This window comes from Rhamphochromis longiceps, linkage group LG17 (genome assembly GCF_057381845.1).
Source record: "Rhamphochromis longiceps isolate RC_006_pf linkage group LG17, R_longiceps_female_GT1.1, whole genome shotgun sequence".
Lineage (NCBI taxonomy): Eukaryota > Metazoa > Chordata > Actinopteri > Cichliformes > Cichlidae > Rhamphochromis > Rhamphochromis longiceps.
In genome coordinates, this window is record NC_140573.1 from 9472024 (window position 1) to 9495158 (window position 23135).

At 39.8% G+C, this 23135-nt stretch overlaps 1 protein-coding gene across 1 annotated transcript in view; it reads left to right on the forward strand.

The window, feature by feature from the left end:
- lrrc7 (leucine rich repeat containing 7) overlaps positions 1–23135 on the forward strand; it is a 93971-nt gene that overhangs the window by 31658 nt on the left and 39178 nt on the right. The window contains exons 2-14 of the mRNA XM_085386603.1: positions 3733–3935; positions 9937–10054; positions 10208–10286; positions 11104–11193; positions 11619–11675; positions 12608–12671; positions 12958–13032; positions 13150–13294; positions 15143–15215; positions 15478–15495; positions 18539–18668; positions 21682–21797; positions 22064–22133. Of these exons, the coding sequence (XP_085242729.1) occupies positions 3733–3935; positions 9937–10054; positions 10208–10286; positions 11104–11193; positions 11619–11675; positions 12608–12671; positions 12958–13032; positions 13150–13294; positions 15143–15215; positions 15478–15495; positions 18539–18668; positions 21682–21797; positions 22064–22133 (1238 nt within the window). The remainder of the gene's footprint in view (positions 1–3732; positions 3936–9936; positions 10055–10207; positions 10287–11103; positions 11194–11618; positions 11676–12607; positions 12672–12957; positions 13033–13149; positions 13295–15142; positions 15216–15477; positions 15496–18538; positions 18669–21681; positions 21798–22063; positions 22134–23135) is intronic.

Below are 23135 nucleotides of genomic sequence, written 5' to 3' on the forward strand. Positions count from 1 at the left end.
GGCTACATTGTAGCTTGCCATCACCAGTGTGTGAATGTGTGCGTGAATGGGTGGATGACTGGATATGTAAAGCGCTTTGGGGTCCTTAGGGACTAGAAAAGCGCTATATAAATACAGGCCATTTACCATTTAATCACATAATTCATATAATATTGTAAACATTTGTTTGCTTTTAGCCGTTTTCTGTTTTGTCTCCCCAAAACACTTCTCTCGTTCTTCTTTGTGAACTTTTACTGCATTATTTTTTCTGTTCTTCTGTTGTTTTTGCAGCCTTTTTCTATTTGCTGCAGTTTCAGTGCATTTGAACTCACAGGGCCACCGTACACATGGCCTTTTACATTGGTGCAGTTTTTTTCTCCTATCCACAGCAGGAAAATCCACATTCCTTAATCTATGCAAAAATGTCAAAGTTTACGTGAAGTTAATATGTCTCACTTCACAAAAATGTGGTGCTAGTGTAAATGATATCGTTCTCTAAAGTCACTTATAATACGACTTCACCTGCAGTTTTGGTTTGGTTGGACGGGGACACTTAGTGTCAATACCCACATTAGTTTAATTTTACTGTAAGAGCAAACCTTTAGCAGTGTCCATGTCTGATCTGGCTCAGAGTCGGTCTATTTCAAAAGGATGTGGGCACTGATTCCTGTACTTGACCATGGACTCAAATCTGAGTACAGCAGTAGTTCATTCAAATTCAGTGTAAGAAAACAGCTCAAATAATCATTCAGCAATTTTAGATCACCGCGTTTATATTTTTTGGTAGACTACTTTGTTTTTGTCTCTCACAGGGTTGTCAGTCAGCCACACTCACATTTACACAAACTCAATTAAGAGTCAGGATGAGGAGAACGTTCAAACTTGACACCACACAGAGAGGCTCGAGCCAACAGAACGATTTGGTACGTGCAGATTAAAATACTTTGTATGCTGATTTTGAACTATGGTTTAGATTTAAAAGGATCAGCTCACTAATTTTGGACATCAAGATTATCTTATCTTATTATTAATGTTGTAAACCACTAACCAAATTATGAATAGATAACAAAATCTGATATTGTTTATGTTTTCACAAGTAAAAATAATGTTTTGTGTCCAGTATTTTTATAGAAAAACCATGAACCATACCACACACATCCTGTGTCTGGAAGACCCTATCTCTACCTTTAGGATTAGGCCCTTAAGCCCAGCATAACTAATGCAGCATAACTCTCTTAGTTATGCTGCAGTAGGTGTAGACTGCTTGGGGAATCCCATGATGCATTGAGTATTTCCTCTTTAGTCACCTTTCTAACTCACTATGTGTTAATAGACCTCTCTGCACTGAATCATAGTTATTATTCTCTGGCTCTCTTCCACAGCATGACTTTATCCTGTCTTCCTTCTCTCACCCCAATCGGTCACTGCAGATGGCCCCGCCCCTCCCTGAGCCTGGTTCTGCTGGAGGCTTCTTCCTGTTAAAAGGGAGTTTTTCCGTCCCACTGTCACCAAAGTGCTTGCTCTTAGGGTGTCATATGATTGTTGGAGTTTTCTCTGTATTTATTACTGTAGGGTCTACCTTACATTATGAAGCGCTGTTGTTGTGATTTGTCACTGTATAAATTAAACTGAATTAAATTGAACTACAGCATTTGAAGCCTAAGCTAGTGTCTAATAGAGGTGGGGGGAAAAATCGATACTGTGTAGTATCGTGATATTTTGTTTGCTAATAATGTATCAATACAGGGACAGCAGAAATCGATATTTTGTTGCAAAAAAAGTTTTTGTGCTCTGACTTCAGAGCATGTTGATCAGCTCCTTTTTCTGAGCAAGAATCCTGACATTCCTTCACTGTCCAAATGTGTTTAACTTTTTTTTTGGCAGCAATAAACATGACAGTTTACTTATTTTAATTTAAGACATGTTTTATTTTAATTAAGTTTAAAACTTTTTTATGTAATGTAAAATTATATTTTGTTTTAATTTACTTTCAAATTCTTCAGTTGCTGAATGGGCTGCATAGTTTTCATAAATTGCATAGTTCAGAATAGCTATAATTGTACCAGATGGTTGCATTCAGTTAAGTTGGACTAGACTGTAATACAAACTGCGAGACTTTGTTATTAGATAAAATGAATATTGATAAAGTTTACCTTTATGTACAGAATCTGAATATCGCAAAATATTTTAAAAAATTGCAATAATATCGTATCGTGCGTTAAGTATTGTGATAATATCGTATCGTGGGATGTATGGTGATTCCCACCTCTAGTGTCTAATGCCCTTCACTGGCTTTGCATTGATTTGAAGGTTGAGAAGGGCAAACATTTCAGAAATTACTCTGTTGAAAGTAAAGGTTGCTCACCCCTCTCTCTTTATCAGTTGATATCTTCCCTTCTTTCCATGGTCAGATGAGGGTGCTATGTGTATTTGCAGCATCTGTTATCATCTGGTACACTTGCATTATTTTTTCTGTAGCAAAAAACACCAATATGGACTTGCCACACCATTTATGAGACTTTCACACAGTCCATCAAACGTTTTTGGTTTCAGCCTCAAAGGAATGCTAGTTTCTTTTCATGCTTGTTACTGTTAGCTAACTAAGCTTGATGATGAATTTGGACAGAGGAACTCTTGTCACCCCAGACTTGACTGAAGCTATTGAAGCTTAGTAGTTTCTGCTGATACTGTTCTCGCTTTTCCTCAGGTGGTTATTGGTGGGGATCAAAGTGTTGTTAGTTGTAGGAAGTGATCAAATTTTTTTGTCACATATTTTGTCATTCTTCTTGTCATGAATTGGGGCTTTGATGTGTCACACTGTATAAATTACCACCATTTGGTGGGATCAAGTCTGAGCAGGCTTGATTACTTTTGACAGCTTGCTTCTGTATTTATGAGGACCTACAGAGTGCCTACAGATAGAACAAGTCAGTAATTCATTAAAAATTATATTGCAGTAATAATGCATGATTGCTACAAAATCCCAAGACACACTAACGTGACTCAGCAAACCATTTGGTCACCACTGGTTTCTCATCCTCTGCAAGGCTGTGGAGGGCTCACTATGCATAAGATGAACAGTCCTCCTGTCTATGCAAGGCATGTAGGTGATATTTGTACAATGAAAAGCTCCTATATCTGATCCCACTGTGTTTAACACATTGTTTTTTGCACTTTGAGATTCAAATAGGCACATTTTTTCCTTCTGCACAGCATGAATAATTTTGCAGTAGGTGGATTGTGAAAATGTTTCTTTGTGCATTTATTTATTTCATTACTCATCAAAAGATGCAAAATCTGTCACTGTGAATGAATGCAACTCACATTTTTTATCACGTAGTTTTTAGAATTTGTTTCCCACGTTTTATAGAAAACCCCACTCACGATTTTTTCACTATCGAAACACTTTGTATAACTAGTTTCTTATATCAGAGCCTGTCTTTTAGTACGCTAATCTGCCCATATACTGTTAATGATGCTATCAGACTGACAAGGTTCTACACAGAAGAACTCCATCAGGTAGCATAGCATAGCATCTTTATTTATAACGCACTTTACATCCAACAGTGTTGGCCAAAGTTCTACAAATCTAAAACAAAGAGAAAACAGTTTAAATTACATATAGAATATCTACAATTTAAAAATAATATAATTAATAAGAAACAGGTACAACAAACCTGTTAAAATCACGAGCTGCTGAACCTTAAAGGCCTCTAACATCATGTCTGTTCTCTCCTTTTCTCACCATTTCAGTGCAGTGTCTGGAAATGACCACTAAACGGAAGCTGATTGGCCGGCTGGTGCCGTGCCGTTGTTTCCGTGGTGAAGAGGAAGTGATCTCAGTGTTGGACTACTCCCACTGCAGCCTGCAGCAGGTCCCCAAGGAAATCTTCAGCTTTGAGAGAACTCTGGAGGAGCTCTACCTAGATGCCAACCAGATTGAGGAATTACCCAAGGTACCCCTGAGTCATATGTTAATTTTTTCCTGATATAGCTCTTCTTCCTTTTATTGACCTCTTTTGGGGGGTTTACTAATCCTTATGCCTTTTTTAAAATTTCTTCTTCTACTATTAAGCTTCTACTACTAAACTAAAATCTGCTTTTTCTGACAGTTGATCAAATTCACAATTAATAGCTGTTCATCCACTGGTACCCTGAGTAACAATTAGGGATCACAAACTGCCTTTTCACTTCACCCACTCAGGTTTATTGAGCTAGTTCTGCACCTTTTTTGTACAGTTGTGTATGCAATGCTGACCATTAGTCATGTTGCTTTGTTTATGATTTTTTCGAATTTGGATTTCGGATGTGAAACACTGATGCTAACTTAAAATGCCCTCTCACTATTTTGTGGCGATACCCTTACTGGGCAATATTTATACATTAATATCCATGAGTTCACACTGGGAGCTGCACAGAAGCAGCCCACGTGGGGACTGCTGATGCAGAACGCCCTTCTAAAATTTCAAGGAGAATTACAGGTGCTGCTTATTAAAGGGCCGTCACATTTTATGGATATCCTGGCCTGGTTTAAATGACAAAGATGTTGAATTAGATTTCTAAATATAGCCAGCATGAATGGAGACAGTCTAATAAGGATGTATGAGATGAGATGTGCGACCTCACATTTAACTTGCACAAAAACATTCTGCTCAGTCTTGACAATGTATGTCTGTGCCAGCAATGCATATTAAGTCTCTGGCTCCAATGTGAGTGAGTTGGGCAGCTTCTACATGTGTGTGAGTGTTTAGAAGGCTCTGTTACAGTGGCCTGCTGTGACCTCTCCACTCAGAGCAGATCTGTCCATTTTAGAATATATATGCTGTGGCTTATGTGCTGTACTTTTTACTGAAGAGAATGTCCTAGAATTAATGAAGGTGACATATTGCCTGGTCAATAAAATAACAAAAATATATATGATCTTCAGAATTAAAATCACCTGCTTAAGATTGGGTCAGTTCTTCCCCCAACATGCCTCCAAAGTAGCTTTGGTATGTCTGGGCATGGACAAGGAAACCATAGATGTGTCACTTGACGTTGGTCTACAAGTGATGGCAGCAGAGTCTTTGGATCCTGAATAAGCCCAGATCTTTAATCAAGTTTGGATCTGGGAACAGTGCAGTTGTTAGCACTTTCACTACGTAGCAAGAAGTGGTTTTAGATGTGGTCAGGGTTATTTCTGTGTGGAGCCCGTGCTGCCGTAGTTTCTTTCTAGGTACCTCCCACAGCCCAAAAACTTGCACATTGATCTGCAGGAAAGAGGCTGCTGCCTCTTCAAATGTTTTGAGGGTTTTGCAACAATATACTACAGCTAGCTAGTACTTTTTAAAGTAGCATAGAACACATCACATCAAGAAGGTCCTGAGTAAATGTGGTTATCCCAGCTGGACTTTTGTCAAAGCTGGGAAGGCACCTATAGAAAGTTCCAGCTGATCCAGAAGAGAAGGACAACTGCTGCCTAAGCGAAAACCCTTAGTGACCCATATGTGTCAGGAGTATCGGAGCAGTTGAGACGCATTTTTTCTAAACACCGTGTCTCTGTGGCTTTTACACCCCAAAAAACGCTGAACCAAAAATTGGTCCACCCCAAGGATTGGGTCCCCTGACACAAACAGAGTAACATAGTGTACGCTGTTAAGTGCCAGGAGGACTGCCAGGATTTATACATCAGGGAAACCAAACAACCTCTGGCAAAGCGGATGGCACAACACAGAAGACCAAACTCGTCAGGTCAGGACTCTGCAGTCTATTTGGGGCAGGGATAGCTCAGTAGGTAAAGTGGTCGCCCCATGATCGGAAGGTCGGCGGTTCGAATCCACTTAACGGCTACCCTGAGGTACCCCTGAGCAAGGTACCGTCCCCACACACTGCTCCCCGGGCGCCTGCTTAGTGGGCTGCCCACTGCTTCACTGAGTGAATGGGTCAAATGCAGAGAAAAACAAGTAATTTCCCCATGGGGATCAATAAAGTATCCATTATTATTATTATTATTATTATTTACAACTACAGGCCAGTGGACACTCTTTCAATGATGAGGATGCACACATCCTGGACAGGGAGGAACACTGGTTTGAACGGGGCGTCAAGGAGGCCATTTACGTGAAAAGGGAAAGACTATCTCTGAATCGAGGAGGGGGCCTGAGGGTACATTTTTGCCATCTTACATGCTGTGATTGCAGCCATTCCTCAACTCTCTGTGAATGGTACTCATGGCCATTGATCTCACTGATCAATGGCCATGAGTACTGATCAATGATCAATAGTCTTTGATCAGTGGTTGTCCATCAATGGTCATGAGAATTTGCATCCCTGCAAGGGCAGGGATAGCTCAGTAGTAGGGTTGCCAACCGTCCCTTAAAAAACGGAATCGTCCCGTATTTAGAAACAAAAGTACACGTCCCGTATTGAGCTAATAAGGGACGCACTTTATCCCGTAATACAGTGAGAATCAAAAGTAGTCTATAACTTTTAATGGAATTAACACTTTGTTTGAAAACATAATTCCCAGCCCCTCTCCTGCTTTGTGACCAATGCGCTGACAGCACACTTATGACAATTCGAGTATGACAAGTCAGATTATCGCTTATCTCATTGGTCGAGGAAAGGTCGCTTACGAAGAAAATACCGGCCAACAGGGAAACAAACGCCGACACTGCGGTGCAAGTCTCGGACAGCACACTGTGCCTCCATAAAATGATGGTTATAACAGAAAATCTGTCGCTCTCTCTCTCTGTCTGTCTTTCACTCACACAGACACGCACACCGCCATCAACTTTGCTAAATTGCTAATGAAAAACATTAATAAGGCAGCTGTGATTGAGCAACAGTGTAAATCCAACTATTTTCACGGTTGTTATGGTCGTGATAATTTTGTGATGCCACATCGAAAAGGCTCGGATGAGCTTTCCAAAGTTCTACAAGTTGTGCCTCCATCGCTTGTGTCCAGATCACACGCTGCACAGCCGTGCTGCTCCATCTTTTTCACCGACGTTTATGTGTTTGCGCGTGAGCAATGTGAGCGCCTGTGGTGACACCCTCACGAGCGATTGATGATCGGGAGCTGGTCGTGAGGTGTTAATCGCTTCTCGTTACCCCACGTATACTACACGACGCACGATGAAGGCCAAAATCGGGCCGATCACCAAATCGGTCGCACGACTCAAAAATCGGCTCAAAATGGGCCAAAAATCGCACAGTGTGAGCCCAGCATTAGAGCAGCAATGTTTGTTCGCTCAGAGAAAGAAAAAAAAGGCTGCAAAAGTACAGGGAGGAATGGGAAAAGGAAAACACCTGGCTGGAAAAGTGCACTATAAAGCGCACTGCACTGTGTGCCGGCGCACTTTTTCCATAGGCATGCTTCTAATGGTGGGCACATGAAGAACACGAGGGGCGTGAAAGCTCGGGCAACCCTTAACCAATTTCTTGTCCACCAGGCATGGCAGAAGCAGATATGGTATGTAAACACTGGTTTGTTTTTTTAAACCCTCTGGTTAAGGTTAATATGGGCATGTGCAGTGAATATCAGCGCTATGTGGCCAGAAGTGTAATAATATAATTTATTTTGTGTAATAAACAACTGCAAGAATAGATGATTACAACAAATAGATGACTAATACATAAAAGTAATACATAGATGAATAATGATGATGAGTTAAGATGCGTAATCATGGGAACAAGCGGGTTTACAAACAGGAGCAGCTGATTAGCATTAGAAAAGCTGAAATAATACCTCAGCTGAAGCCAATTGTACTAAATGCACTATATGTGCACTGTTACAAGAATATTTTTGTTCTATTGCTTTCTATTAATTTATATAATTTTAAGTTAAGCAGGAGAGAGTTATTTTAAAGAAAGATTTACTTATATTCTCAAAAGTTAAGCATGACAGGCTTCTGTTTAAGAAAGAGACCTGTTTTACTGTGTTAATGTTGTCATTTTGAGCTAAAAATAAATGGCTAAATGATCATTTGTTTCACATATGGTCATATCACAAAGAATATGCATCTGCTTAAATCAAGTTCAAGTCAAATGGTTAAAAAATAATTTCACACACAAAAAAAGAGCTACCACACTGGGAAGGGTGAAGACAACTGGGTTGCCCAGCCCTGGCCACGAGGTGTCCCTTATTTATTTTTCAGGGAGTTGGCAACCCTACTCAGTAGGTAGAGTGGTGGCCCCATGATCGGAAGGTCGGGGGTTCAACTCCACTGAACTGCTACCCTGAGGTACCCCTGAGCAAGGTACCGTCCCTACACACTGTTCCCCGGGCGCTGCATTGGTGGCTGCCCACTGCTTCACTGGGTGAATGGGTTAAATGCAGAGGAACTATTTCCCTATGGGGACTAACACATACACATTACATTACATTATGTTACATTACATATTAATGATCTGACCTCACAGTTATTGTGCAATGTACTGTTTATAAGACTGGGGAAACCTGCAATCAGCTTAGAGTGAAAAAGTCACATGGATGAGTGACGAAACATTTCTTGCATTGAAAACGCTTTGTCCAGATGAACAGAATCAACCTTTTGGGACCAGGGACCCACGTTTCCAAAAAGCCATTGCAAAATAATAAGATTATTAGTTTAATCCACTTTGTATGCTATTGGGTTTTTTTGGTGTGGCTAATTATTGTATATTCATGAGGGTCATGTTGCATAAAACTAAAAGTGCAAGTACTACACTAAGAACATTCAATGTTCAATTCTTCTATAAGTTTGGGAAGAAGTTTAGAGAGACTGTATTGTATATGACACTACATTAATTCAGGGTATGCAAATTTGTCATTTTATCTTGACAATAGCTGTTAGCATATCTTCCTGAAAACCAGCCCATTCTTTTATGTCTTCTTTAATAGACATTTGTTTTTGGTCTATATCTTTTGATGTATTTGAGTTACCCTAATAAGTGATGTTGCGCTCAGAAGAGGACATTGTGGCCTTTCCAATGATATCTCATGTGTTCAGGTGGCCTCTTTTAGCTCCAAATAGGCAGGACATTGAAAGATATTTGTTTCCTTAGGTCTCGGGAGGATATAATAGCTTTTAATTAGCAACCAAAACCGCTAATATTGCAGTTGCTTTACTATTGTTATATTTAAGCAATGAAAATATTCCCACTTTGATGACATTCATATAAAAATAGCCATATTGGCAAGCAAGAGGATTATAACCCAGCTACTGTAGCTAGCACAATGTTTATTTTTTAAATTGATATTAGCTAAAACTTGAAATATTATTGCTCTACTGGCTTATTATCAGCTGCCTTATTGTTGCTATATAATAATCAGATACATTTATGAAGAGAAACACCTTTTGGCTTCATACCATAGTGAGTCTGTAGAAAAACTGTCAAGGTTAGCTTAGCTTGGTCATTGAGAGTAATACGCTTGCTGAGCCCATATACTTCACTATTTGGCCTAAAACTCTGGCCTTATCTCTGGATGTTAAATGCAGCCGTTATTGATTCTAGCAGGCAGCAAGAGTGATTGAAAGTTTTGTTAAAATGCAGGGAGTGAAGATTGAGTGAAGCTGTTTTACTATCTAGTTACGTTTTTTCTTAACCATTGTGTTGCTGCTCATTTAGAATCTGGTATACAAGAATCACCTTTTAGTTTTGACCATTTGCTTTGTTATATTTTTTACATGGGTATTTCTGAATTCCTAGAGCATTTATCGCATTTACATACCCCCAAATTCTTTCATTTTTGTATATATTTTCTTATTAGCATAATTTTTCTGTTTAGGAGCACATTTGTCTAGATGTCTTTTCCTTTCAATCTATAATGTGTTTTGTCCTGTGGGAAGACATTACATTTGCATTATTAATAGACAAGTGCTGCTAAAGTGGCCTAGCTTTTTGAAAAACATTAAGTGCCTCATGCCTCCAGGTGACGTTCTACACCCTGCCAAGATCATAATTCCTTTATCGTCCCTCTTTGTGTTCCCACAGCAACTCTTCAACTGCCAGGCCTTGAAGAAGCTGAGCATGCCAGATAACGACCTGTCCAACCTGCCCACCACCATCGCCAGCCTGGTGAACCTGAAAGAGCTAGACATCAGTAAAAACGGTATCCAGCCTAAACAACCCTGGTTTAAAATAACAGGACGAAACCTCATAATTGCAATACCGAAACTTCACAACGAAGAAGAAGAAACAAAACCAGGTGGTCCAGACTTTTGTGAAACTAAACATCATGTATGACTCTCTTCCTGTCAAACAGGAATCCAGGAGTTTCCAGACAATATAAAATGCTGTAAAGGCTTGTCTGTGGTGGAAGCCAGTGTCAACCCCATCACCAAGTAAGACACAAACTGTACACTCTGCACATTACTGCACAGCTGAACCTGTTACACATTACTTCAGTCTCTGGTTTGATGGCTGTCAACCTTAATGTTTACAAGCTAGGTTGAAAAATTGAACATTGTGCATCTAATTACTCCAAGCACGCAGCCTCTGGATAACAACCACGGTGAAAACGCTGACTGCATCATCATAAGAACAAACATCTCTAAGACGTTCACTTTGGCTTGGTTATATTTAGGAAGCAAATTTCAGTTGAAGAAAGGAAAGCGTGGTTCAAGTTTGTTTGATTGCAGCGTTTCACACTTTTACAGGTCACCCTGCTTTTACATATTCATATTTATGTAGCACCAGAGAGGCTGAATATTTTATAATAATTGGCTGCATCCATAAACCCTGTACAGCCATGCTCTTGTATTCATATCCCGTAGAACCAGTATTGGCCTGCAGAAGAAGATGTAAGTATTTCAGTAGAGCGCTGGTGTTGTTTATCATTATACTTTGAGCATCAGGTGTTACACTTGTAATTGCTGTTTTCTTATTGGTGTGTTAATGCCACGAAGCAAAACTAGAGTCAACCACACAGTATCCTGCAGGTTTCCCATGCTTTGTGTGTGTGTGTGTGTCACTGTGTGTGTGTGAGGGAGCGTGTGCACGCAGCAGATGAGTCATCCGCAGGCTAACAGCAGCTAGCTGTTTCTGCAGGGGTTGTTTTGGGAACTTTGTCCGTGTCTTGTTCCACTGAGGCCGTTCAAGGACGCACACCTTTTTCATCTTTCTTGTTTTGCACAATTTCTTTCTGTCTTTCTTTCCCAGACTCCCAGATGGTTTTACGCAGCTCCTGAATCTGACCCAGCTCTTTTTAAACGATGCCTTCCTGGAGTATCTGCCTGCTAACTTTGGGAGGTAAACTGACTGTTTCTGATAGCTTGTGATTAAGTACTTTGGTGAACAGAGTCTCTATTTTTGTGCACATACAGGTTCATTAGCCTTCACAGTTTGCTAATGAATTTGTTTCCAGTTAACCAGTTATCCATCTTTACCTCATCACTATACATTTTAGCATTTTATGCAGGTCATAGTGTGCTACTGTTTGCTAGAGCATATGAAAATCTATATGTTGCAGGTATTCTCTGAATGGATGAATACCAGTGGGTGTTGATCATATGTAATGCTTTCAGTGTCAAAATGGGTTTGGCACTGTTTTGTACCAAATTAAACGGGGCTTGTTTCTCTTATTTGACCTGATGTAACTTCCCAAGCATTAGCTGTTGCAGTCGATAGATTGTTATTGCATTGAATTAAGTTTCATGTGCCTTCTGGCTTTTCAGACTCTCCAAACTACGGATCCTGGAGCTGAGGGAGAACCACCTGAAAACAATGCCAAAGTGAGGCAAACTGCCATATGTGTTTTTGAGTGTGTGTGTGTGTGTGTGTGTGTGTGTGTGTGTGTGTGTGTGTGTGTGTGTGTGTGTGTGTGTGTGTGTGTGTGTGTGTGTGTGTGTGAGAGCGAGAGAGCGAGAGAAACATTTAGTCTCATGTGTTCCTGAGTGTGCGATTGCATTTCCAGATCCCCGGATAAAAACTGTATTTATCTCTGCAGCTGTTTTCAAATACTGACGAAGCCTGATATAACATCAGTGTGTCACTCATAACTGTTTTAAATGTTTGCGGTTTAATGTTATGTAGCTGACTTTATCCTCACCATCACCACAGAGGACAGCTCCACTACAAACTGCTTCTAGACTCAATAACCTTGTACAGCACTTGCAGATTAACAGTGATTTCAGTAACAGTGTCTTGTGAAAAGTGGTAATATTAATGCCAGTTACTCTACCAATGCAATTGCTAAACTTAATCACAAAAGCTAATGAAATTTGTGTTCAGTTGATTATGTCTTTGTTGTAAAAATGCGTCTTGGAAATATATCTTATATGACTGGAAAGCCTGCTAGTTTCCCCTTTAAAGGATCCACATTTGTAAGGAAAATGCATCTGTGGGTTAAAGAGCATAGTTCAATATGTGGGTTGTGCCTATGAAAAACTTGCCAAATGTTCTCTGCCTGTGCTAAACAGTAAATTCTGCTGTATACGTATGCTACATGCTAAAGTCACCGCAGTACAGGGGTTTGCATGGGCTCAAAACTTCTAACAAACGGAGTAAGTTTGTCAGAAGTCACAGCGTAAGAATTCACTGTGTCCAAATTCAGATGAAGTATTTAAAATTGTAAATGTGTGCTGTGAGGTCTTCGGTGCGTACAATTTTAAATTTATGTACAAAATGTCAAACCTGTACTAATCAGTGGATTCTTTCCTCTCAGGTCCATCCACAGACTGACACAGCTCGAGAGGCTGGATCTGGGTAGCAATGAATTTTCTGAAGTGGTGAGACCAGCTAACGCATGTTTTAGAAATGAAATTAGCAAATGTGGACATGGAAAATTAAGAGAAGCAGAAACATAAAAGGTTGAACTATACAGTGCTGTGCATGCAGTATGTTTAAGCTACTAAACAATAAAGTAACACAACCAAAAGTGTTATCTGTATGAACTGCAGAAAAGAAAGGCTGCACCTGTACATAATTAGTAGTCTCAATATAAATGCGAAGTCTAAATGTATAATTTATAGCGTGTGTTCAGTGAAAATGTCGGTTTTTCTTTGCGCATGTCAGCCGGAGGTGTTGGAACAGATCCACAATCTGAAGGAGCTATGGCTTGATAATAACTCTCTGCAGACTATACCAGGGGTGAGCAGAAGTTGGGACAAAAAGCTTCATGTGAGCATATACAGTTGAACATGTCTATGCTTTTTTCCGATTTCTGCTTATTCGTCTTTACTCTGTTCTTTTCTCCCCGCACAATAGTCAATAGGGAAGCTTCGTCAGTTGCGGTACTTGGACTTGGCTAAGAATCGTATCGAGACATTGGACGCGGACATTTCGGGCTGCGAGGCTTTGGAAGACCTGCTGCTATCCTCTAACATGCTGCAGCACCTTCCTGACTCTATAGGTATACACATATGGACACGCAAACGCACACAAAAACACTATGAGTCATTCAGAAAATGTTACCTACTTTATACTTTTACCAAACTGGTCATTCTGTTGTGCTTTTGTGGAGGCCAATTTAAGATTTGACAAGTAAAGCTAACATTGTTAGCTAAGTAGCATAAATGCTGAAAACAGAGAGAAACAGCTAGCCTAAATTCTGTCATTTTCCAAACATAAACAAAGACTCTGGGTAGCCTAATGACTTTAAAAGAAATGAAAGCAAATGGAAATTTGTTAGCTTCATTTTAAGTATATACCAGTAGGGCAGCAGCACATATTTAAATAAAATATTGGATATTTTAGCATATTTTTATTCAGCGATGATTATCCACACAGCGTTATTGCCACAGGCAAAAGGCAGAAAAGTCACCAGCAGCACTGAGGGTAGCTGGCTGTTAGAGGTGGGAATCACTAGGCACCCCATAATATATTATATCAATACTTTGATACTATAGTAACATTGTACAATATGCCAAGTATTGCAAAACCATACCTCAATTTATCATATTGTTTCAACTGTCATCAGAGTTAAACTTTGTCAACAAGACTAAAGTTATCTCACTTTAGTTATTTTTTTGCCATAAAATGAGATTGTCAAGCATACCGACACGAAAACCTCCCAAACCCTACCGTAAGGCCACTGTTGGGGGTAACGTGTTAATCACATTACATTTTTCAGTATTGCTGTAGTTTATTACATTCAGTAATTACAATACAAATATGATTATATTGTTACTGTCGTGACAAAGGTTCTTCACTTATCTAAGCTTCAGGCGGATAGAAAGAAAAAAAGCCTCAAACAAACATGTTTTGTCTTCCTGTGCGTTTGAGCTACAATCAGCTGATTTCAGTTCGGTAGAGCTGATTTAGGGAAATCTGGAAAATCTCATGATGGTGGTGCATGCGATGAGCCCTCTTGTTCATAGTATTCCCAGAGTATTTTTATTTTATTTAATAAAATATTGACATTGCCATCCCTATATTAACACAATATTGCAAGCATATTGATACTACTAATAAATGCCACACATTATCACTGTGCTGTAGTTTGAATTCCTAGGTGTGTGTGACTGTGCTGACTGGGGTGTTTTTCCATTCATTGCCAAGAGGTTTGCTGAAAGAGAATTTGGAGCTAAATAGTGCCTTGTTTACCTGCAACCTAAGCATCAGAAACTGTTCAGTAAATTGGTCATTGTTTTCAGAGATATTTGCAGTTACGATAAGAAACGCTGGAAACATTAAACCCCAGTTGTTTTTGATTGTGGCATTGCTTGGCTGTTTTTCATGTGTAGCCAGGATTCTTGGTCAGCTTTTCACAGTCTGTAGATAACGTAAAGCAGGGGTGGCAACTCCAGGCCTCGAGTGCCAGTGTCCTGCAGGTTTTAGATGTGTCCTTGATCCAACACAACTGATCCAAATTGCTAAATGACCTCCTCAACATGTCTCGAAGTTCTCCAGAGGCCTGGTAATGAACTAATCATTTGACATTTGGACACCGGCACTCGAGGCCTGGAGTCGCCTACCCCTGGTGTAAAGAGTCACTTTACACCAACGGTTGAGGTGTTTCTGTGTGGAGTTTGTATGTCATGGTTGTGTCTTGGTTCTCTGCAGATACTCTGAAATCCTCCCACAGTCCAGAGACACTCATACGTTTTTTTAAACTGCTGTTTATTTCCATATTCATCTATCTTCTTTTTCTAACAGCCACAGGGAGCAAGTGGAGATGAATGTACTGCAGCACCTGAGCCACAGGTTTGAGGCCCCTGCTCTAGGAACAGAGTAATTTTGCATGTGTGTGTGTTTGCAGGAATGTTAAAGAAGCTGACAACACTAAAGGTAGATGACAACCAGCTAACCTCACTGCCTAACACCATTGGGAGGTAAGAAAAATGCACACACACTCCATCAAAGCCAAATACACATCTATACTTTTATAGTGTATACTTTTTTTTCTTCAAAAAACTTTAAAAGCTCCTTCAGCAGAACCTGCTGTCATTTTAGATGATCTCGAAAGGTGACATGTATCGTTGGTGGGTTGTTGTTTTCCTTGTTTATTGCTGTTAGCTGCTGTGTTGTTATGCTGGCTGATGACTGGGGGGGGGGGTTCTGTGTGTTGTATTTGCTGCATTGCCGCGGCGTTAGTCCGAAGCCCAAGCAAGGGTGAGTAACATTAGCCTCCTGGATCCGGGGGTGTGTTCAGAGACAGACAAATGTTCAGCTGTGTTACAGATACAAGAATTCCTGCTTGCTGCCACATGCTGTCCATGTGGGAAACATCTTCACATTAATACATGAATTACATGCAAACATAAACACGACTTTGCATTTTCTTCTTGTTGGGACATTTGGACGTAACGTTTGAGTAAGACTCTCACTGAAAAAGTAGCATACCAGTAAAAATCTGCAGCGTTCAGATGGAAATGATTGCATGTAAAAATGATTACAGTAATGTGATTACATTCTCATTATTATCCATCACAGTCCAGATTTGGTGGCAGTAATTCCATTATTTGTTTTGGGAAAATATGAGCATTTATTAAATTAGGCAGAAGATTTTTGTTTTCTTTTTTTTTTTTAATTCCACTTAAAGTGCTTTTCTTTCATCTCTCTCTCTATATTTAGAGATTAGTTAGAAGTTATGAGCTGGTAAATTGTTGACGAATGCAGTCCAAAATGGCCCAAAATTCGAGTGATATTAAACTACATCAGTTTGGATGGGAATAATTTGATTCTGTTGGGTTTTTTGGTTTGTTTGTTTGTTTTTACACGTTAAATCGATACTTTTTTCCATGTGGCTTTATGCATAAACATGTGCAGATGCCATGTTTAACATTATCATTACACTTTTGCAAGATTTGTATCTGAGCGCACTGGAAACATTTTGTCTTCCTGGACAGGTCCCAGGTTTTAGCTTCAATAAGTAGTGCTGTAGATCCATTAATTCCCCTTAAAAGGTCCTTTTCTTACCTTTAGTTTTTAAAGTGTTTCTTACTAATGATGAATGTGATCCCTTCCCAATGTTTCAGTTTCCATGTAGAATAAATACTGCATATAGACTTTACTGGATATGTGTCGAATCCACATAGAACATAAATAAATAGAATGAATACTGCTGCTGGTACTACTACTGTTATTGTTTTGCTTATTAAAGTCTTAAAATGTTTAAAGCCTCTGCTACATTAGACATAAGAAAGGTGCCATCATGGCAGTGTACACTCACTGGTCACTTTATTAGGTACACCTTGCTAGTTGAGTCCCCTTTTGACTGCCTTCACATTTGGTAAAGATTCAACAAGTTGCTGGAAACATTCATCAGAGATTAGTAACAGACAGCTTCATGTTTACCAAAGTGTGTCAAGAATATATCCTAAAAATCATTACACCTACAGCACTGAACTGTTGATACAAAACAAAGTGGAATTTTATTCTGACATTATCATTAAAATATTCCCCAGACCAGGCAATGTTTTTCCAGTCTTCAACTATGGTGAGCTCGTGTAAATTGTGGACAGAAGGGGAACTCAGTGTTGTCTTCTGCTTCTATAGCCCATCTGCCCTTCATACCTTGGTTGTACTGAGTGGTTATTTGACTCCTTCCTATCAGCTCGGAGCAGCCCAGCCATTCTCCTCTGACCACCGACATCAATAAGGCATTTTCACCAAGAGAACTGCCACTTGCTGGATATTTCCTTGAATTTGGATGATTTTTGTCAACCCTAGTGATGGTTGCTTGGGAAAACCCCTGTAGATCAGCAGTTTCTAAAGTTTCTGTCCTGCACCAATAACCACGCCATTTTCAAATTCCATAAATCACCTCTCTTCCCCATTCTGATGCTCGGTTTGGGCAGCAGTGCGTTTTGACTATGTCTATATGCCAAAATGCACTGATTATATTTGCATAGTAACTGCAATATTTGCGTTAACAAGCAGTTGGACAGGTATACGCAATAAAGTGATTGGTGAGTGTATCCTTTTATATATTTACTACGTATCTTAACTTGTTTGCTCATGACTAATGCTTCTATGAATGTGCATCTTGAGTATTTAAACCAGAGGGAACTGAGTTTTTTTTTTCTTTTTTTGTCCTTGGAAAAGGAGGATTATAATCTTGTGATTGGGAACACAAGCAACGCTAAATGAAAGAAACTTGAAGTTAAATGTGGGGTGTGAAAGTCCTTTCCTCTTTTCTCCTCTTGTCTCCTCTCCTATCCTTTTCCTTCCTGTCAGACCGTATGGTGGCCCAGATGGTCCGGTCTATCGGGAATAATAATAGCAGACTAATGCAATGTTAACAGTGACAGTACATTAATGTAAAATTGTTGTCTCATTAGCATTAGCCTGCTGTTAGCGTGATGCTAGGACAATGATGGCAGTCAAAGGGGGCGGTCATAGTGTCCTGTAGTGGGCCTTCTGTGGATCTTGCTGTATAACTGAGTGGAGTGGAGAAATTGAGATCCAGGTTGAAGAATTTTAAGATACCCAAAGGGGATGAGATGGGTGGCCATCAAATGAGGCCAAATTCATATTAAGTCATTTATTGATTGATGGATGGATTCTTCAATGTGTTGATCTTTTCCCTCTCTCTCAACACTCGCCACTTATTAACTGGTGCAAATTTTCCTTTTCATCATAACACGTTTAAAGATGTGGCAGCTGACAGTCGTCGTGTTTGTTGCTGTCAACAAATCCCATGAAAAGTCTGAAACTAGGTAAACATGTCTGTGGAGCTTACTCCAGCACAAACCTAAGCAAAAAACTTTGAAAACATTTTGTGTGTAAATGCCTCAGAGATATACCTTCTGTACAAATGTTCATTTAAGTGAGGTAACACACTATTTTAATACACTTTTAATTTATGGTGATAGTGTGTGAGGCTGACGTGTCACCAAGTTAAATGATGAGGCTCATTTAATGATGTGTGTGTTGGACAACAATAGTACTCTATTGCTCAAACAAAAAATATATATCAGGCTTTGGATACATATACAGTACTCCCCACCCCCCATCCATTCATTCCTTGTTTCAGTCTTATCACATGATGTGTTGACAGCTGTAGGAATAACGAATACTGCAATTCTTATTCTTTCATGTCTGAGTAATTTAATGTTACAGAAGAGATTGTGTTGCCTGCAGAATGATTTCCTTTCTATCTCTGTCATGCTCTCTCTGCCTCTTCCTTCCTGCCTTTGTTCCTTCCACTCAGTCTGTCTCTACTGGAGGAGTTGGACTGTAGTTGTAATGAGTTGGAGTCGCTGCCTCCCACCATCGGCTACCTGCACAGCCTGAGAACCTTCGCTGCCGATGAGAACTTCCTCTCAGAGCTGCCCCGCGAGGTATGGAGATGAAGACACATCTTGAAATCTTTGCACTTCTATGTCCATTACTTGAAAAAAAAAAGCCTTTTGAAATCAGATGAATCTTTTTGATACAGCATGTATTATGTGCACGAGTGCACACGGTTACTTTTTTAACATGGCAGACTTCTCAGCAACAAACTGTGTCCGCTGGCAGTGACTTACTGAAGTCTCTGTAAGCCTGTGAAGCAATTTCTACCCAGTGATATTTTCTGGTTTCTCTTAATCTTTTAATGAGATTATGTGCGTTAGATGATCATCTCCTCAAATTCTTTGTAATTTTACTTTGCAAGATGTTATTATGAAGCTGTTGAACCCCTCCCTGTCCATAATTCTTAAAGCCAATCTGGGCCACTCGTTTTCCTCCTAACCATCTTCCTAATTAACCTAATTAGCTCCCACTAATGACGTTCCCCTTGGTGTTTCTTTACATTGAAGAACTTTTTGTCATGGTCCTGGGTTTTTGTGTCCTTGTGTTTTGGTTCATGTCTTGATCATAATTAATAATAGTAGTTTCAGTTCCCTCAGTGTTTCCTGTCTCTTCCTTCTTGTGTTTCAACTTCCTGTTAGTGCCTTTTGTCTTTTGGTTACTTCCTGTTTTACTTTGAAGGTTTGTTTTTTGTTGTTCTTATTCTAGTTTCCATTTGTTTTTCCTTCCTTTGAGATTGCCAGCTTTGCTGTAATTGTCTTCACCTGTTGTTGATTGATTTCACTTGCATTTGGGGTTTTTAGATCATTGCTGTTCCTTTTTGTGGTCAGTTATTAAAACGTCTTGTTAAACTACTTAGCCTTCACTGTACTGTACAGGGAGTGCAGAATTATTAGGCAAATGAGTATTTTGTCCACATCATCCTCTTCATGCATGTTGTCTTACTCCAAGCTGTATAGGCTCGAAAGCCTACTACCAATTAAGCATATTAGGTGATGTGCATCTCTGTAATGAGAAGGGGTGTGGTCTAATGACATCAACACCCTATATCAGGTGTGCATAATTATTAGGCAACGTCCTTTCCTTTGGCAAAATGGGTCAAAAGAAGGACTTGACAGGCTCAGAAAAGTCAAAAATAGTGAGATATCTTGCAGAGGGATGCAGCAGTCTCAAAATTGCAAAGCTTCTGAAGCGTGATCATCGAACAATCAAGCGTTTCATTCAAAATAGTCAACAGGGTCGCAAGAAGCGTGTGGAAAAACCAAGGCGCAAAATAACTGCCCATGAACTGAGAAAAGTCAAGCGTGCAGCTGCCAAGATGCCACTTGCCACCAGTTTGGCCATATTTCAGAGCTGCAACATCACTGGAGTGCCCAAAAGCACAAGGTGTGCAATACTCAGAGACATGGCCAAGGTAAGAAAGGCTGAAAGACGACCATCACTGAACAAGACACACAAGCTGAAACGTCAAGACTGGGCCAAGAAATATCTCAAGACTGGTTTTTCTAAGGTTTTATGGACTGATGAAATGAGAGTGAGTCTTGATGGGCCAGATGGATGGGCCCGTGGCTGGATTGGTAAAGGGCAGAGAGCTCCAGTCCGACTCAGACGCCAGCAAGGTGGAGGTGGAGTACTGGTTTGGGCTGGTATCATCAAAGATGAGCTTGTGGGGCCTTTTCGGGTTGAGGATGGAGTCAAGCTCAACTCCCAGTCCTACTGCCAGTTTCTGGAAGACACCTTCTTCAAGCAGTGGTACAGGAAGAAGTCTGCATCCTTCAAGAAAAACATGATTTTCATGCAGGACAATGCTCCATCACACGCGTCCAAGTACTCCACAGCGTGGCTGGCAAGAAAGGGTATAAAAGAAGAAAAACTAATGACATGGCCTCCTTGTTCACCTGATCTGAACCCCATTGAGAACCTGTGGTCCATCATCAAATGTGAGATTTACAAGGAGGGAAAACAGTACACCTCTCTGAACAGTGTCTGGGAGGCTGTGGTTTCTGCTGCACGCAATGTTGATGGTGAACAGATCAAAACACTGACAGAATCCATGGATGGCAGGCTTTTGAGTGTCCTTGCAAAGAAAGGTGGCTATACTGGTCGCTGATTTGTTTTTGTTTTGTTTTTGAATGTCAGAAATGTATATTTGTGAATGTGGAGATGTTATATTGGTTTCACTGGTAAAAATAAATAATTGAAATGGGTATATATTTGTTTTTTGTTAAGTTGCCTAATAATTATGCACAGTAATAGTCACCTGCACACACAGATATCCCCCTAAAATAGCTAAAACTAACAACAAACTAAAAACTACTTCCAAAAACATTCAGCTTTGATATTAATGAGTTTTTTGGGTTCATTGAGAACATGGTTGTTGTTCAATAATAACATTATTCCTCAAAAATACAACTTGCCTAATAATTCTGCACTCCCTGTATTTGGATCCACTCCAGGAGTGACACTTTTCCATGCTTTTGTTCCCATGTCCCAACTTTTTATCAATGTTTTTCTCCCATTTAGTTGAAAATGAGCATTAAATTCTTGTCCTTGTCCCAATTTCTGTTATGATTTAGTAATGATTTGTACCTAATTTCATTCTGTTTTTCTTAATCATTATTTTAGCAGTCAACCTTTTGGAAAGTGTTTTTTTTGTTTGTTTTATCTGGTTCAAAGTGTGATGACAGATGTCAGCCATGTTGCAGATGTTCTTTTTCGAAGTTATTATGATGCTAGGTATTACTAGCTTAGGTTGGCTGAAGCCCATTATTGAAAGAGAAGATGATAAATCTGGATGCATTAAATATATTACATGTTTGAATGGAAAACAAAAATTATGGTCACTTTAAAAACAACATTATTACATTTTGTAAACGTAAGGTATTGAACATTATCAAACGCACCTTACAAAGATGCACAAAAGTCTTATACTATCTGTAATTTAACACTCATCAGTCTGAAGATGTCCAGTGTAATATAGGTTAATTGTGATGCTGTGGATCTTGCTCACTATGCGATGTTTATCTAATGTAATCTGACTGTCTGTGTCTCTGTGTGTTTCAGATCGGTAACTGCAAGAACGTGACCGTCATGTCACTGCGGTCCAATAAACTGGAGTTTCTTCCTGATGAGATCGGACAGATGACCAAACTGCGAGTCCTTAACCTCAGCGACAACAGGTACACCCACGCACACACACATACACACACGCAGAGACCAAGCTCCTTTATGACTCAGTAGTGAATAGATACAATGCACACACGAGCGCAAACTTTTTCAATGGTCGTTTCGGTTCGGTCTACTGTTTCCATGGGAATGGCTGAGTGTGTTGCTATGGTTATATGCTCTGCGGTCTGTACAGTGCGTGGGTGATGAAACATCTCTGTTTTTTTTTCTTTCTCACCTTCCCTCTCTCCCCCCCTCTCTGTGTGTCTCTCTCGATTAGGTTAAAGAATCTACCGTTTACCTTCACTAAGCTGAAGGACCTGGCAGCTCTGTGGCTCTCTGACAATCAGGTATCTCTTTCTCTCTGCCCACGCTCTCCAAGAGAGCACGTAGCTAACAAATGTGTGCTAACAAATGTGCAGCACAAACACACAACGAAATCGACATTGTAATTAAATTACCACAACTATGATATGGCATGTTTTATAAAATTGTGTTTCTCTGATAGACTTTCAACCTCTTTATCCTTTCCTTAGTTTCTATCACATATCTGAGTTCCCATATTTAACATAAGGTCAACATATGTTCAAGTACCGCCCATGAGCCACCTCTTCTACTCGTGGCTCTGTGTAATGTCAGACAGTACATGTCCCCAACATGGTCATCTCAGAGCACAGAGGCTCATCTCACCTGCTGTTCACGGCTGCTGCTCAGTTTAACCAGTCAGTAAAGAGAGTTGTTTTAAAAAGAATGGGCAAAGGAGCTGAAAGGGCCTGCACCGAGGTTCAAATAAGGATTACTCTTCACTTTGATGATGCAAAGTAACTCTGGCAGAGCTCGAGAGTATAAATATGGAGATGAGTCACTAACAGGTCCTTTTTACTTGCCTGTCACTGGAAGGTTTTTATTGTTAATTATCAATTAGTGTCACGTTTCATTTCTAATGGCTTTTTATCAAAACGGTGTGGCAAAGATAAATCAATAAAATAGGGAGATTTATTCACAACAGGGTGATAATGATGAAAAATACACATGCTAAATATTTTATGTCAGCTCCTGTTCATTTTCTCACTATTCTCTCCTTTGTTTTGTTTTTTAAAGACACTACAATGAACTGATAATTACTTGATTTTGTGCTTTCAGTGAGAGTTTGCTGCATGTTAACCTTCTCAGTGATAAGACAGATGCTACATAGCAATGAATCATTTTATGGGCCCTCTGAATTTGATTCTCTCTGCGATGAATGCGCTATATACAGCACAGAGTCCACAGAGAGGATGCAGTTTTAGCTGTCATTCAGAAAAAGCAGCCAAACTGTTCTTCAGCTCTTTGAGACATTTGCATTTTTATTT